Source organism: Ambystoma mexicanum, chromosome 13 (assembly GCF_040938575.1).
Source record: "Ambystoma mexicanum isolate Mex_15411 chromosome 13, UKY_AmexF1_1, whole genome shotgun sequence".
Taxonomy (NCBI): Eukaryota; Metazoa; Chordata; class Amphibia; order Caudata; family Ambystomatidae; genus Ambystoma; species Ambystoma mexicanum.
In genome coordinates this window covers 718,807,350-718,824,654 of record NC_090938.1, presented here as the reverse complement: position 1 = coordinate 718,824,654, position 17,305 = coordinate 718,807,350, and the positions used below count along the sequence as shown (strand labels likewise).

The following is a 17,305-nucleotide window of genomic DNA, read 5'->3' as shown; positions in this document are numbered from 1 at the left end:
ACCGATATGATTGCCCGTTCTGCCTTGTCAAGCATTTAATAAATAAAGTTTAAAAAAAAAAAAAGAAACTTCTACTGAGGGTTCTGCAGACCTATTAGAGGTTCAGAAGGATCAGGTTTTATGAGGGGCTTTGGGGACAGACCCCCTCTCCCAATAGAAAGACAATTCCTAAGGGTAGCTGTTGGACCTATAGTCAGCGAAGACTGGCTAACAAGAAAGATAGTCAGGGAATCCCAAAAGGTACTCTACCTTTACTGGGAGTTTAACCAACTACTAACCAAGTGAGTTTCCCCATAAGGGATCAGTTCCCTGTGGTTATAGTCTGGGGAGGGCACGTGTTAAGATAGAATTCCTATTTTTGGGGATTTTATGAGCCCATCAACGTTGTGTTTTTTCCCTTCACTTTTCTGAACTTTTACTTCTTTTTGGTGACCAGAGGGTCTTCTCTTGACGTCCCCCTGCCATTACGACCCTTTTACCATATTTAAGGTATATGGTATTGGGTCATACTAAGGGGCTCAGTCCTAGGGGTTCCTCTCAGACACCCCATGTTTGCTGTAGGGTGATTCTGTCACCCTTCAAGGGTTGAGGGAGGTGGTTGGTGGCAGTTGTACTTTATTTCTGTTTTCAGCCAGGGTGAAAGACATTTGACCTCATTGGATCGCCCAATGTACCTTTTTGGTAGCCATTGGTGCACCAGTAAATTTGTTCTAAAATCTGCTCTTGGCCATTTTGTAATTTAGGGCTCCTTTTGTTCGGGGCAACCATGAGGTGGCTTTAAAATGTCTATTCTGACCTTGTATGCTCTTTTTGAGACTACAATGGCAGCCCCCATATTAGTTTATACTTGTGTTGGCCAGTCTAAGTACCCAACCTCTCCCTCGCAGTTCCTGTTGAGGTGGTTTCGGTTAAGGGGCAGTCGTACTGATTAACCATAATGGTTGGTCATCTGACCCTTAGCCCCCATGAGCCCTCTAGTGATTGGCCCTGTCATGTCCCTGTTTCTCCCTTAGTTTCCATTTCTGTTGGAGGAAACCAGTATGCTGACTTCCTTACTGAGATTTTACCTCTGATTCCTGTTGTTTTTGCCACTTTAAAGCCTCTACTTGGCCATACTGGCAGGTTACAGTGGCTTGGCCATATCCTGGTTTGGGTTGTTTTGGCTCTGGAGTTTGAGCTTCCTGAATTCTCCTCTGTCTCGCATATACTGGGTCGACGCCTCCACACTGGAACCGTTATTTGTGCCATTTGCCACTACCACCAGTCGTTTAGTGCTAGAATCTACACTTGGCAGTGTGTCACTGCTGCCATCCAGAAGTGGCGTGATGCCTCACCCCCCTTCCAGATCTTAAGCTTGGGACGTCTGAGGGTGACTCCACCCATTATCCCTGTCCTGCGATCGTTTGCTGCTGGGCTGCCTTCATCTTTTGTCCACCGAGCCTCCAGGAGCCTTCTTTACAGGTTCCTTCACCTTCCTTGCCGAAATCTCCAATGCAGGCTTGAAGGTCGACACCGTGGGAAGGGCCTTTGTTGCTGTCCTGGGTTTCCCTGGTTTTGGCTGTGTGAAGGTGTAAATCCCTGGGTGCCCGATCCTGTAAACCACGCCTGGGAATGAAACCCTGTACTTATCACAGTAATGCAAGCACTAACCTGTGTGAGGTCACAGCAGCAGCCAGAGTGAGAGGAAATAGCCCAAGGAATATCCAAACACCTGGCAGTAACAGGTTTCTTTTGCTGGGCCTTTTCTCCTATCCTCTACCTACATGTGCTAGGTGCTGACCACCAGGTCCAGGGCCTTCACATATACCGGGGGTAGGGTGTGTCTGTAGGACACTGTGCTGAATTGTGCAGGCCCATAGGGGTCTTTTTACCTGCTTGTTGGTTTTGTGGTTCCCTTGTAGTCCACCCCCTGTTAATGTAGGCTCGGTGCCCACCTGTGGCAGTGGACTCGTATCTAGACAGTGGGGTGTGAGGAGAGTCCTTTTTTAGGCATTTACTGGTTGCTTTATAATATTCTGGGTATCTTGTTAATACATTAAATATTATACATTAAGTACTTATTTTACCTGACGTATTTCTATGTGTGTCTTAATAAAGTATATATAATTTGTTCAATATATCAGTGTAGTGTATTTTCTAGAGATGTGTGTGTGGACTAATTGTACCTTTGTGTCGATCCCTGACTGAGAGTAAAGCCTTGCCCCTCTGTACGCGTTACCTACCTTAAAGAGAGATTTAGCTTCCCTTTCTTATCAGGTGTGCTAGCCCCTCATTAAGGTCAGTGGTTGTAGTGCCCTAAACAGGAGGGGCCTTAAAAGGTACATGTCCTTTTTTGAAGGCCTTCTGCCCTATTCCTTTCTATGGGCATAAAGTCCCCTCCTGCAGTTACCTGCACCTGACTTATGCTGGTGGAACCGGAGTCTAGGCATCTCTCACGGGGTCCCCCTGGAGCACTGGGGTAGGCAGCTGCACCTTCCCTTCAAAGCAACAATGACTTTGCTTTATTACACATTCTAGTGCTGACTCTAGGACTGCCCCTTGTATCGAGCCTCTTTCTTCCCTACTGGGGCACTGCGAGCACTGTTACAAAGTATCCAAGAACTGGGCGACCTGCCTTTGAACTTTGAATACTTTGATTCTGTTGATTCTAGAATTGGGGCTGGATTTCCTTTTATGTGTTGGTGTGCCTTATGAACCTATAAGGCCTTTGTAAGAATTGGACTACCCCTCCCCTGCTTTTGCTAATTGTTGAACCCATTACTTGAACTGAATTCTAAAGTGGGGTGTATTCCAATTTTGGGCACCTACCTGTGGTTTGCATATGTGTAGACATTTTGTCTTACTTATCATGTAGTGTCTTCTACTTATGCATATGTGTTGTTAATAAATAGATGTCGTTTTGTATTTGCTTGAGTGGACATTTTATTACTGGTTAATTGTACTTTACACCAAACCACTGATGGCAATATCCAAACTGCTAATCCCTCGGGTATCATTTCTATATCACTGTATAGATTCCCCAGCCCACCCTCTCCTCCCTGGGGTCTCCCCTTCAGAATGTGTGTCACAGTTGTGGTTCCTCTGCCCATCCTCTCACCGCTGCCTGTCTCTTGTTCCTCATTTATGAGTGGTGCTCTCCGCCCATCTGCTTTACGGGGGATGCGCTTCCCCTTCCTTTCATGTTTAGTAATTTAGAGCCTTCCTCTTCCATCTTTAGTAATGGGGTCTCTTTTTTCTCCCCTTATCTTACCGTTGAGACCCCCTTTCTCTTACTTTTTTCTGGAGGCCGATGGTTATATACAGTATCTTTCTATAATTCTCAGGTGCAGTGAAGTGAAGGCTCTGAAGCCCCAGGAAGATGCCCCTGGAATGGAGGCGACGCTGCAGATTATCAGACGCCGTACCCAGCTGCTCGCAGAATTACAAGGTAGATAAGAGGCCAGGCCCATCAAGAGACGGTGGTGGTTGGGAAGGATTATCCAACCATCTCACTGCACTTATTACATTGAAATACATGTAAATGCACACATCTCAATGAGGAACAGATCTGCCTGTATTCTTGTACTTGCATATTTAAAACCCTATAATACCAGGCAATGGAGCGCATCACAGTGTTTGAGTAGGGGGGGCGGGGCTGGCTTTTTGGTGGACGAGAGGCGCATCATCTGACCGCTATTACCTGGTGCACCGAGTTTTTAGAGAAACCCTTAAATATCAAGGTATTCAGTTCTTTTCATCCACTGCAGGCATAATGGTGCTGCGCGGAGGTGGGTTGGGACGGCGTTCCACAGTGGCGATAGGTCTTCTTCTGTTACCCGCCCCCTGTTTTATCTTTCCTTTTCAACATTTGTTTGTTTCCAGTCTTGCAATGATGTGGCTTCTAGAATTGCTCTGGCCTCCCTACTGTTGTGGCTAGGTACGGTTGTGACTGGGTTGCCTAGCCTTGGATGTTATAAAGTCTATTTTAAAGATTATTCGGGCTGGTATCAAGGTTGGGGGAAATGTGGTCAAACTGTTTGACGCTGATGATTTGTGTGGTGTGAGGGTGGAGGGTCAGAGAGGAGTAGGTTTCCACTTCCAGGTGTGCTTGAACTTGGGATTACTGCAGGCCTGAAATCCGAGGCTGGCCAGAAAGGTTTGGTTTTGTGCAGTCATGCCAATTGGTACCAAGCTGTCTGGGCATTTTTGTCACTCGGATAGCTTCAGCGTGAACCCTTCGAGGTTCATGGTAGCGAGCCACGATCGGATGAGCCTGCGATCGGATGAGCCTGCGATCGGATGAGTGTTTGATTGGATGAGTCATGTTTGGATGAGTCATGTTTGGATGAGTGTTTGATTGGATGAGCCATAATTGGATGAATCATGATCGGATGAGTGGTTGATTGGTGGGGTTCCGGAGAAGCAAAACCATGTTTTGAATGGGGTTGATGGTAAGAAATGAACTGGTCATCCGTGACTGGATGAACAAACTAAATACATATATATTTCACTGATAATGCACTAGTTGAGCTAAACTCATCAAATTTAGCGAAATAAATAGTGGTGTGAAAAAAGATGAATTGTAACATTAATCTCTAAATATGTAACTGGCAGTAAGTCAGAATAACTCATAAAAAAGTGTAAATGGAAGGATTAAAACAAATCATTAAAGAAGGGGAGGGGGAAAAGTTAGAAGGGGATAATAAAAGGAGAACCAATCTTCTACCATTTTACTTTAGAGAAGGGAGGAATACAACATTAAAAAACATTATAATACAGAAAAATAATTCAAAAGGGTGTTAATATTAAAAGGAGATGTGCCCAAAAGGAGCTGAAAAAATACATTCTTATTTAGGTCAGAAGTATTGTGGTGAAAAGACAGATCTGATAGAACATGTGTGACTTGGACCCTCCTATTCCTACAGTGGAAACTGAACTGGACGGCAGCCGTGACTGCAAGGGCTGTTGCCGTCCTGTACCATTTGTTGGAGGTCGTAATGACGGATGTACATATGTTGTTAGTGTACTTTTAGTAGTTTTGCTTACCTGTGATTTTCCATTGATAAGAGTTGGTTCGAGGCCTTATAAATATTACTGTATTTGTATACATTCTGCCTAGCTTGATTTATTAGAGTGCTCTGTGTGTGCTTCACTGAACCCTTCACCACTAAGTCTAAGCCTTACTGCTCAGTCACTCTACCTTGATAGAGTCAGAGTAGACATTAGTCTCGTCCTGTTCACCAGAATAGGGTGACCTCTCAGAATCTGGCACCAGGGCTGATTCTGAAAATCCATCTTTACGGCCTCAGTAGACTATGCTTCCTGATTAGAGCACATAGAAGTACAAAAGGCCAATAAAGACATTATGTATATCCTGAGGGCAGTACAAAAAGGACCCCCTCGGAGTCTGAATAGTTTGAATACAGGCCTGACCGTCCTCGTGAAACAACAGTCTGGCCAACTATGTCCCAGAAATATCAGCTTCCCCAGACTTCTGAACTCATTCCGGCTTAATGATAATTTAACTTCACGGTCGCCTAGTGCCAAAGTTTAGTATTAACCGCTGTGAGAGGTCAGAAATGCGAGGCAGGCAACTCTTTGATGATTGTTCAAAATATGCCATTTTATTAAAGTATAAATAATATTAAATGCCTCACTGTCACTACTCTGTCACTACTCTGCTGAGGATTTCCCTGCCTAACCAAAGCTAAAGGGAAACCCTCTAACACATGATATCTGCCCTCACACTAAACATTATATGGTGTTTCAAATAGAGAGGGGCGCCTGCTACCTTTTTTATATTTTTGGAAGGAACTTTGGGTTGGTCAGCCTAGGTTACCTGGGGGCAACCAGACGTGGACTCCCTGCTCACTGTGCTCAGAGAGGCACAGCTCCACCTCACTGATGAGGCCCAAGAAGGCTGAAACACGTGTATGGGGTTGCTGTTGGTACTCTTGTTCAGAAGGGAAATGCCATAGCATTTTGGTGCTGGACTGCCCATGTGGGCGGGACAAAGATTGATATGCAAATAGTTATTTCCCATCTGTGAAAGGTACAGTGAGAAAAAAGCAGATGGCTGTGAACTCTCAAAGTGGTTAAAAACCACTGAACAGGTTATCATGCCGTGTTCTTTTTCCAGAGAGGGGCGCCTGCTACCTTTTTTGTATTTGTGTTTCAAATGGCATCAGCAACATTCCCAGTTTCTTGATAACCTCTCATAACCTGGGAGAGTTCCCTTCCCCGGGATTCACAGTGAATTCTGCTTCAAGGTTCAACAAAAGAAAGGAACCAGGGACTCCTTGTAGATGGAATAGTCTCAGGGTAATGCTTGATGTCTCAAAGTCAAAGTAATGTTTTGTAAACCAAAGTTCCAATAATAGCAATTATTTTCTCCTTGGTGCAATATGGACTTCCCACTTCCTCAGAACAGCAACAATGGTGTTCCCAGCCGCCGCAATGCTTTGCCACCACTTCCGGTAGCCAAGGAGCTTGCCACAGTTCAAAAGAAATGCCACTTTTACAACTGTCAGTGAAACAGTTCTTGGTTAGCAATCAATATGTCATCATTCACAAGATTAGGATTCACAGTAGGTATATTTGTCAGGATGACTCACATTGCTGCTGCTTCCACTTCAACAGCTTCACTTCTGCTCAAGCTTCCCATGAGAGCATTCTCCTTTGTCTCATAGTACTTTACTTCATTTGGGCTTTTGAAATGTTGCATCTATTGAAACTTAAATATACCACCACAGTCTCAGTGTTTTGGAATACCATCACAGCTTCAGTACTTCAAATCCAAAACAGGTTTTTAGTTCTGACAAGATTTAGGTTAAGGCACCTCAGCACCCTCCACCAGGCAAGGCACTCTTCCTCTGAGTATCTCTTCAAAAGGGGCAGTTTCTTGGCTTCTCTTGTCTGTCTCAACTTCAGATAGTATGCTTCAACAAGCAATCTAGATTGTATCAACTTCAGATGAACAGCAGGTTTCCCTTCCCCAACTTTGCCTTCATATCTCTGCCAACTGTTAGCCAAAATAATTACCCAGAAGCCTTGATGCCAGTCTCTTGGCTCCAGGTAATGCCGGCACACTTGTATCTTAAGCAACGTTAAACTTTCTACAGAATCACAGTCTTAGTTAGATGGTTTTCTGGCTTTAAGAAAAGCTGCTTTCGGGCTTAATAGGGGAATGCTCTTTGCTTGGCTTTTGGTAGCATTTGCTCTTCACGCGAGCGAAAAGAGAAATTACTGATCACAAGCAAGTGCTACTTTCTCAATGTTCCATTGTCAAAAGTTTAATGAACAACTTCAGCTCACTTTAGCCTACACGTGAGTGAAGATGGGGCTGGATACTGTCGCTGATAGTGCTCGTGCAAGGAAGCAGAACGGCAGGTTTGACTCACTGTCTTCTGTAATCCTTGTTCTGTGGGTTGCACAACTTCCACGACTTCGGGCACAACCTCTACTGCTTCTGGCTTCACAGGGACCCACACCCTTCCTTGTTGAAGGTGTTTCTGGTGCGGCCAGTCGACAAAGGAGCCTGTTGCCTGCAGCTCCTTGCCTTGGTCTCTGACACACCGCTGGTACAGCAATCTTTACAATCAGGCTCACATGTGGAAAGGCAGCCTTCCTGCACGCCTTCCACTGCACAGCCTCTGCAACTCAGAGTTTGGGGGAACAGGACCCTCACAGAACAAGCAGGTGAAATCTGCTGTATCAACGTTCCAGCGTCCCTTTGTTCTCCCATGTATGTATACACTGCCAACACTGTGTCTTCTTCTTTCTGCTACTGCTACTACAGCCTGCACTCCAGTCGCAGTTCCAGCGGTCCTGCACGAAAGATTGAATCTAAAATGCTGAATGCACGTTTAGTGTGCATTCGGCATGGTAAATTAGATCAAAGTCCATAATACTGAACAAGGGGGATGTTGGTTACAGCGGTGTCCCCCGCATACATTAAAGGCAGTCCGGGGGACAAACGGACAAAATCCCAAAGAATCGAATTACAAAATGCGGGCAAGTAGGCTCTGCAATTTTGTAATTCGATCTTTTGGGATACGTTATTTTAACGTACATCTGTTCCAGCTCCTGCGCATTGCCTACACCTGAGGGGCCTTTTATACCTCCCAGGTTCCTTCAGGTGTGGGCTGTTAGGCCTAATTGCCTGACTACTATTACAGCATGCCTCTTCAGCCCTCTTCCTCGATCCAGTATTCATGGGATTATGGGACTAGTTTGTTCTTTAAAGCAACTTCTTAGTTTTAGGGGTAGATTTATTTCCGTTAAAACCATTAAAAGATGAACAGTTAGAATTGGTTGTTACAGAGGAAGACAGATCCTTTTACTTTATACCTTTGGAAGTAAGGAGGGTGTTTATGCTGAGATACCTTGAAAGATCTTTCTGTTATGAAGGTTTGTTTAGGTGTTAGGGTATATGTGCCGAGAGCCACAGAATGTATATGAGGTTCAGATACATTGTAATGGCAATAAGCCATTACCGGTTTTGGCAATCTTGAAAGGTGCTCCCTTTCAAAGGACACATGTCGCGTCTCATCCCACGGGATCTCCTGACCACCCTGGGCCTTGTCTCCTCCCAGGTGATCCTCCCGCAGTAGACCACCCCAAGGTCAGGATCAGGAAGTGTGTGCCTTTCCCCAGGAAGTGTGTGCCTTTCTCTGGCCACCTGGGAGGACCCTGTAGGCAGGGGTTCAGCGAGGGATCCGTAGGATTCATTACACCGCCTTTAGGTCTGGTGGTGTTGGGGTAATAGGGTACGTGTGTTCCAATGCATGAAGTTACTCTCCCAATGCAGTCAATTGCAATGATTCAGATTTTAGAGATGCACAGGTAGGGGTTAATGCAACACCTCAGATGTAACTTAAATCCCCCTGAAGTGTTGCTTGCGAGGACACTGAGCTAGTATTGGGTTCAAAATAGGAGGTCCTTTATCAGATATAGTGGCATGAAATGCCTGATCCAATAAAGAGGCTGCATTATCTGTGATTGTAATGCCCTTTTCCATGTTCCTTTACTGTGTGTTGATAATGTTACGATCTGAAAGAGTGACGTCTCTGGGGCGGGAGAGGTCAGGGAGGAAAAGCCGAAACATGACAGTTGGACACCCAAGAAAGTGGGGCTGCTGTGGTGGGAGCTGGAAGGGAAGCATTAGGTGAAGGGCAGGGAGTGGGGGTCAGTGGTTGGAGGGGGAGGCATTATGTGAAGGGCACAGAGGGGGGTACAGTGGCGGGAGCTGGAGGAGAGGCATTGGGTGAAAGGCAGGGAGTGGGGTGCAGTGGTGGGAGCTGGAGGGGGGCATTATGTGAAGGGCAGGGAGTGGGTGTGCAGTGGTGGGAGCTGGAGGGGAGGCATTATGTGAAGGGCAGGGAGTGCAGGTGCAGTGGCGGGACCTCGAGGGGAGGCATTAGGGGAAGGGCAGGGAGTGGGGTACAGTGGCGGGAGCTGGAGGAGGGGCATTGGGTGAAGGGCAGGGAGTGGGGGTGCAGTGGTGGGAGCTGGAGGGGGAGGCATTAGGTGAAGGGCAGGGAGTGCAGGTGCAGTGGCGGGACCTCAAGGGGAGGCATTAGGGGAAGGGCAGGGAATGGGGTTGCAGTGGCGGGAGCTGGAGAGGGAGAATTTGATGAAGGGCAGGGAGTGGGGGTGCAGTAGTGGGAGATGGAGGGGGAGGCATGAGGGATAAGGTAGGGATTGGGGGTTCAGTGGCAGGAGCTGCAGTAGGACTTTAGGTGAAGGGGACGTGGGGGTTTCAGTGGCAGGAGCTGAAGAGGGGCATTAGGTGAAGGGCAGGGAGTGGGGGTGCAGTGGTGGGGGCTGGAGGGGAGGTGTTAGGGGAAGGCCAGGGAGTGGGGGTGCAGTGGTCGTGGCTGGAGGGGAGTTGTTTAAGTAGGGGCAGGGAGTGGGGTTGCAGTGGTGGGAGCTAGAGGGGGGACATTAGGTGAAGCGCAGGTGGGGGTCCAGTGGCAGGAGCTGGAGGGGGCATTAGGGGAAGGGCAGGGATTGGGGGTGCAGTAGTAGGTCCTGGAAGGGAGGTGTTAGGGGAAGGGCAGGGAGTAGGGTTGTGGCGCTGGGAGCTGGAGGCCAGCATTAAGTGAAGGGCAGGGAGTGGGGGTGCAGTGCTGACAGTTGGAGGGGAGGCATTCGGTGATGGGCAGGGAGTGGTGGTGCAGTGGCGGGAGCTGGAGGGGAGGCATTAGGGGAAGGGCAGGGAGTGGGGGTGCAGTGGTCGGAGCTGGAGGGGAGGCATTAGGTGAAGGGCAGGGAGTGGGGGTGCAGTGACGGGAGCTGGAGAGCGACATTAGGTGAAGGGCAGGGAGTGGGGGTGCAGTGGCGGGAGCTGGAGGTGAGGCATTAGCTGAAGGGCAGGGAGTGGGGGTGCAGTGGCGGGAGCTGGAGGTAAGGCATTAGCTCAAGGGCAGGGAGTGCGGGTGCAGTGGCAGGAGCTGGAGGGGAGGCATTGTGTGGAGGGTGGGAAGTGGGGGATGCAGTGACAGGAGCTGGAGGGGAGGCATTAGAGGAAGGGCAGGGATTGGGGGTGCAGTGGCAGGAGATGGAGGGGATGCAATAGGTGAAGGGCAGGGAGTGGGGGTGCAGTGGCGGGAGCTGGAGGGGAGGCATTGGGTGAAGGGTAGGGAGTGGGGGTACAGTGGCGGGAGCTGGAGGGGAGGCATTAGGGGAAGGGCATGGAGTGGGGGTGCAGTGGTGGGAGCTGGAGGGAGGAATTAGGTGAAGGGCCTTGAGTGGGGGTGCAGTGGTGTGAGCTGGAGGGGAGGTATTAGTTGAAGGGCAGGGAGTGGAGGTGCAGTGCTGGGAGCTGGAGGCAGGTAGTGCTGGGTTAAGTTTGGGTTCTAATACATCACTTGTTTTTCTTTTACTACAGAAACATTTCCTGTAGAAATGGGTAAGTTTGATTAATGGTAATAAATATATTTTATTTAACATACTTCAATGTCTCGCTGGTTTGTCTGATTTCACAAACCCTTAATTTTCTTCTTACTTTCAGAATTGAGATACGTGAAATCCTGGGAACGTGAGTACATGTGATTTGCAAATTCCAAACTCTAACCCCCCATGTGGCCTCTTGGATCTCAGGAGTCACTTTGAGGAGGGGTGGCATGAGTTCCCTGCAGCCACACTTGGTCATACGAAAGGAACATGAGTCACAGAGCGTCACCAGAAGGTGAGGCAGCATAAGTAACATGCAGCGACACTCGGTCATAGGACAGGCACGTGAGTCACAGAGAGTCACCATTAGGTGAGGTGGCATGAGTCCCTTGCAGTGACACTTGGTCATACGAAAGGAACAGGAGTCACAGAGAGTCACCAGAAGGTGAGGCGGCATGAGTCCCCTGCAGTGACACTCGGTCATAGGAAAGGAACATGAGTTACAGAGAGTCACCAGAAGGTGAGGCGGCATGAGTCCCTGCATGAGTCCCCTGCAGCGACACCCGGTCATAGGAAAGGAACATGGGTCACCAGTAGGTGAGGCGGCATGAGTCCCTTGCAGTGACACTCAGCCATAGGAAAGGAACATGAGTCACAGAGAGTCACCAGAAGGTGAGGCTGCATGAGTCCCCTGCAGCGACACTCAGTCATGGGAAAGGAACATGAGTCACAGAGAGTCACCAGAAGGTGAGGTGGCATGAGTCCCCTGCAGCGACACTCAGTCATAGGAAAGGAACATGAGTCACAGAGAGCCACCAGTAGGTGAGGCGGCATGAGTCTCCTGCAGCGACACTAGGTTATAGGAAAGGAACATGAGTCACAGAGAGTCACCAGTAGGTGAGGCGGCATGAGTACCCTGCAGCGACACTCAGCCCGATTCTGAGCCTGTGCTAAATGCCACGTAATAATGACATTCCCTCCTCCAAATCCTCCCACCTGCACTCTGAGGGTGAGGGAAGAGTGGAGGAGAGACGTGCAGCGGGCAAGAAAAAACATGTAAAATATGTGCAGATGAAGCGCTGCAGGGTTACCGTGCGCAGAGCACCTCTGGCCAAAATGCAAAGAGCAAAGACACATTTCTACAGTACAGAAAGTGTCGGCGGCTTGAAGAGTCTTGGCAGCACTTTCTGTGACGCAGAAAATGTGGCACTGACAGCTTAAAAAGAAGACTTATTTCAGAATTTCTAGAATTTTTGGGGGAAAACCTAACAATTTGTAAGGAAGGCCACCTCTTTTCATAACTAACGACACCTCCAGCGTGCTGTTAATTAACGCCTCTTTAGAAAGGGTGCTCTAAGCTTCAGAATACAGTCCATGCCAGCCCCTTACACGTGAGGCGGTTGGCAAGGCTGTTGCTTTGCCGGAAATCACAGCTTTGCAGGAGTGGCGGACTTGATATATTAAGAAACAGAAAAGTTCCCAATTAAGGAACTCGCGTCCCCTGCACACTTTCTAATATCTGGATGACCAGACCAACAATTAATTTGTATTTTAAACAGTAGTTCTAATAATATCTTTTTAAAGAAACATTTAGCATGAAAAAAGCTTAGGGAAGTCAATTATTGAAGAAATCAACATTCAGTCAGAGTAGGTCACAAGAATCGAAATTCATGTTTATTCTTGATATTGAAATTGTAGACGGCCCAACGTGTTTTGAGTGGTACGACACTCTTCATCAGGGGCAAATCAAACAGTTCTAAGGGAAGATATGTACAAAATTTACATTAGAATAATGTTTTCAATTGATAACAATTTTACAAAAACAGCTTGTACAACCAACTTGAAAACAGTATTTAGGCTAATTAAATGAGCACCATTGGCGCTAAATATCATAATTTTGAGGTGCAATGACACCCAAGGGCTAACATTTTCAAACTCAATAGTTCCCTTAATGTTACAATTTACAAAACAAAGTGAGTCAGCATCATGAGCTTACGTAATAAACTGGACAATGTGTTAAGAAATATTGTAAGGTCATGTGGTGGTTATAACAAAAGTGGACTGAAAGACAGAAAAGGAAATTCTAACCTTGTGAATATATAAAAATATCTTCAAGCGAAGAGATGGTGGATCCAGGAAGGGGATCCCCAGTAATCGACCAAACAGTACTAGATTAGTAATGTCAACGCACTCATATCTGTAGAAAGGAAGTGGGTATCAGAGACTAGTAAATAAGTGCAGTAATCAGGAAAGGCTCGAGCAATAATCAACTTGGGACTACACTTACGATTGATAGCGATCTATCTGGGTGGTGGAAAATCATCTTTAGCCATGGTGTGAAACCCACGGTAATCAGGAAACCAAGAAGGTGGCTTGGAAATACTTAAATTGTAGCCAGTGACTGGAAGAGTTGTTCAACAGATGTCCACTGTCACTAAAAGGAATAGAAATAGAAAGGTGGAATAATATCAAGGTATAGCCGAATTTGAAGGAGGTAAAGGGCGACGTAGGAACAGGATTCTGCATAGGGAGTGTAATTAGAGGTGAGGAGCTCTTACCTGTGTAACCACGGTACTGCCAACTGGAGACCGGAGCCCAAAGGAACGCCAACGCCATTGTCAATGCTGTGTGTGTTAATGTTGCATTAAAAGGCGTGACGTCATCACGCTGATGCGTGTGACGCTACATCTTCAAATTGGGTAATTATCGGAAGATGTGCTACAAATAAAAGAATAAAAGACAGGGTATCACAATAGTGGAGATATTGTGACTACCATTGGGATAGTGCTGAGTGTAAAAAAGGAGCGAGGCAGCAGACCAAGGGGTCCGGGATGTTAAACACATGACGTCATCATGCAAACGCGTGTCTGACGTCATGTGTAAACAAACACAGGCCGGGCAACTCCATGTCCCTGCAGGTAGAGGTGAAATGTTAAGGCAAAATGAGATGAAAACAAGTATGCCTCATATTGATAATAGCTTGGGTCAGCCTAACAGTGCGAGCGGCTCCTGTAAAGGCAGCTTGTGATAGAGTTTAAAAGCTTAAGACTGATCAGAAAAACATTGAAAAAAATGTAAACCGCCTAGGGAAAGTCACCAGTTAAGCCAACTGGTGATGATCTCGTGGAGAGGAGGATAAAGTTGCTTTTTGTTATATGCCACTGCTCATAGAAAACCCGCGCGGGGGTTTGTTGGTTCTGATAGCTCACTATATGTGCCAAAAGGTATCAGGTGCACAGAGCGAAGGAGTGATGTGTTAGAATAGTGGTGAACTTAAAGTGCAGGACCGGTGTCTTAGGTCGAGCGAGGGAACTTTATGAAGGTTGTGTACAGACATAAGTTGACTGGAATAGATTTTGGGTCAAAAGTTGTGGATGAGAAGAGGATAAAAGGAATTCATATACCAAGCGTAACAAAATATCAGGGTGAGATAATGAACCCTGTTCTGAGTATAATTAATTCTATTATCATGATATATGGGCCAGCCCGCTACACTGCCCATAAATGGTTCACAATTTAGTCATATATCAGGGTATCATAAGACATATGATCAGACAAACTGAACTACATATATAGTCAAATTTAGGAGGCGCAAGGCTGCCCTTCGGATTGGTGCACAATCTAATGGTGGCCATGCAGTTATTTCATCAGCTTCATTATTTAACCAAGAAGAATGAGGTTGGGCTAAAGGTGGTAAACAGGATAGTAAAACAAGTAGTATATTGACAGCAATTCTAAATTCTTAGATAAAAGGACCTAAATAATAGTCTTCGTTGAGCCCCAAAGGGGACATTGCCTCAAGTTTGTGGATCCAATATAGTTCTTTTTGTGCACGTAGTTTAGGTAAATCACCTCCCCTTTGTAGCGGGTGCACTACTTCCAAAATCGCAAATCTCATCTGAGAGATATTATGATTGTTGTCCCTAAAGTGCCGGAACACCGGTGATTTGAGATTTTTAGTTCTGATCTGAGATTTATGCTCGGTCCATCTTTCCTTGGCTTTTCTACTGGTCTTCCCAATGTAGTATTGGCCACAAGGGCATTTGATGGTATAAATTACATTTTTGGAATCGCAAGTTGCATAGCTTTTCAAGGGAATCTTCTTGCCATTGTTGGGATGTCTAATGTGATTGCCTTTTATGATGTTTGAGCAGTGTTGGCAATTAAGGCAGGGAAAAGTACAATTTTTTGTCTTGGTAAGTGTCCTCTGGGTCGAAGTTTTAGGTCTCACTGCTTTTATCAGTGTATCTCTAAAATTCCTTCCTCTTTTATGCGCTAGCATAGGAGGAGCTGGAAAAAGGCGGTTAAGATTCGGATCTGATGTAATCAGGTTCCAGTTTTTAGTGATGATCTTTTTGACTTGGAAACTTTGTGCTGAGTATCTCAATGTGTAAATCAAGTTAGATTTAGTCTGTGTTGGTTGTTTATTCAATAACCTGTCCCGAGGTTGCAATTCTGTTCTGGTGAGGGCTTGTGTCACTATTTGTTCAGGAAAACCTCTTTCCAGAAATCTCAATCTCATAGTCTCAAATTCTGTTTGTAGTTTTTCTGTGCTGGAAGTGATCCGTTTGGCTCGTAAAGGAAGATTGTTCTTAAGATGCCTTGGGTGGAAACTCGTGAAATGTAAAGAGCTATTAACATCAGTTGGTTTCCTATACATTGTTGTTAATAATTCATTGTTTTTCCATTCTACTGTTACATCCAGAAAATTCACATGTGGTCTTCCAATCTCTATTGTGAATTGAATCCGCGGGTTACATTGATTGATGTAATGCCAAAATTCCGTCAATTCTTGTTCTGTACCCTTCCAAATTCCAAAGACATCATCGATGTATCTTGTCCAACGGTGTAGTTTGTCTTTCCAATGTGGGACTTGATATATTGCCACAACTCTCGGATTACATCAGAATCCTTTTCTTCATGGAAAAGTGTCATTCAACTGAGACACAGCACTTTTCCATTTTAACATGCACCTCTGAATCAGGCCCAACGACACGGCACTTTTCCATTTTAACATGCACCTCTGAATCAGTCCCACGTCTGCAGTGCAACTGGCAGGAAAGTGATGCTGCGGTTGCTGAATCAGTCCCACGTCTGCAGTGCAACTGGCAGGAAAGTGATGCTGCGGTTGATTAAGGCCTCTGCACTGCAAGTGACTTGTGAATCTAATTCGAGATCAGTGATCAAGCAAACGGCCTTGTCAATATTACCTGGAATATCAATATTCTTGTGATTACCAATACGTATGCCCACCTGGGTTTTTCAGGGCCTAGCCAGGTGCCCTTATATATTTCACGTTATCCCAAGAGCATCAATGTCGACAGTAATAGCGTCACAGTGTGAGGTGGGAGACAGTGTTGATCGATTAAGGTTGACTCCAATATGTTGGATGTGGAGGCGTCTAGTTGAAAGCAAAGTACAGGTCTACTAGATTTCAGTGCCTCCCCCCCATCTATATTCATACCAAACTTTCTAGATGGGGATTTAACAATAGAAAAGTCATAGGGCCTCATCACGGTTTGGGCGATATCCCGGCTGTAATACCACCCAACTGTAATAGCGCTAGCGTTTCCGGCGGTATTACACGGGTTTGGCGTTAACTGTAAATTTCCATTCTCCATTGGGTCCATTCTTCGGCGCTAATACAGCACACCAATACAGCTGGCGGTAATATAGGGCACTAAATGGGATTTTCACCTCCAGAAAAGAGCTGGAGGTAAAACAGCCCATTTAGCGCCCAACTCATGATAGGGCCAGCCCTTAAATGCAGCGGTAATACCGTTAACGCTGCATTTAAGGGCTACAGCTCAACTCGTGATGAGGCCCATAACCTAATTTTCCCAGGATTGTGAAAATAAACTATGGCGCTAGCATAGTATGAGTGTTCTAGGAGGTCAACAATCGCGATGTCCTCCGCTTGTAGAGATTGCAGAGGAATGGACTAAATGGAAGATGGTTGTTCGATTTAGGTAATAGTCCTGACTAAGACAAAAGAGTCTCTGTACTTTGAGGGCCAAACAGTCAACATCCGAATTAGAATGAGGTTGGTAGAGGCCCCTCTTCCCATTTACTGATTTAGCTACACCATTTTCCTCATGGACGGATAGTAGTTGGAGCCGTTAAGGTGGGTGTCTGGAGCAACAGACGCAACAGCGTTAGATGTTATCCCATGATTGTCCTCTCGAAAAGGGTTTCCCAATACTTCCAGAACGTGGGAATCTTCTGATAATGGTTGGCTCTTAATAGTTTCTGTAGTCTGCATGGATGAACAGGTGCGTTTAGGGTGAACAGGAGTAGTTGCCGATGGTATCTTTATTTCTGGAGGCACCTCTAGTAGAAAGAGGATTAGGCTCATTACCTGGAAGCCTGGATCTGACCCCCTTTTGGTGAGATGTTAGGCGGAGACTTTGGTCTTATTTCCTGCTAATGG

At 46.2% G+C, this 17,305-nt stretch overlaps 1 protein-coding gene across 5 annotated transcripts in view; it reads left to right on the top strand.

The window, feature by feature from the left end:
- Positions 1–17,305, top strand: part of LOC138521792 (E3 ubiquitin-protein ligase TRIM39-like) — a 128,723-nt gene that overhangs the window by 68,505 nt on the left and 42,913 nt on the right. For 4 of the 5 annotated variants that reach the window (XM_069634883.1, XM_069634884.1, XM_069634880.1 and 1 more), the window contains 3 exons: positions 3,324–3,427; positions 10,871–10,891; positions 10,994–11,020. In XM_069634883.1, the coding sequence (XP_069490984.1) occupies positions 3,324–3,427; positions 10,871–10,891; positions 10,994–11,020 (152 nt within the window). The remainder of the gene's footprint in view (positions 1–3,323; positions 3,428–10,870; positions 10,892–10,993; positions 11,021–17,305) is intronic. The other variant, XM_069634881.1, reaches the window with a different exon arrangement.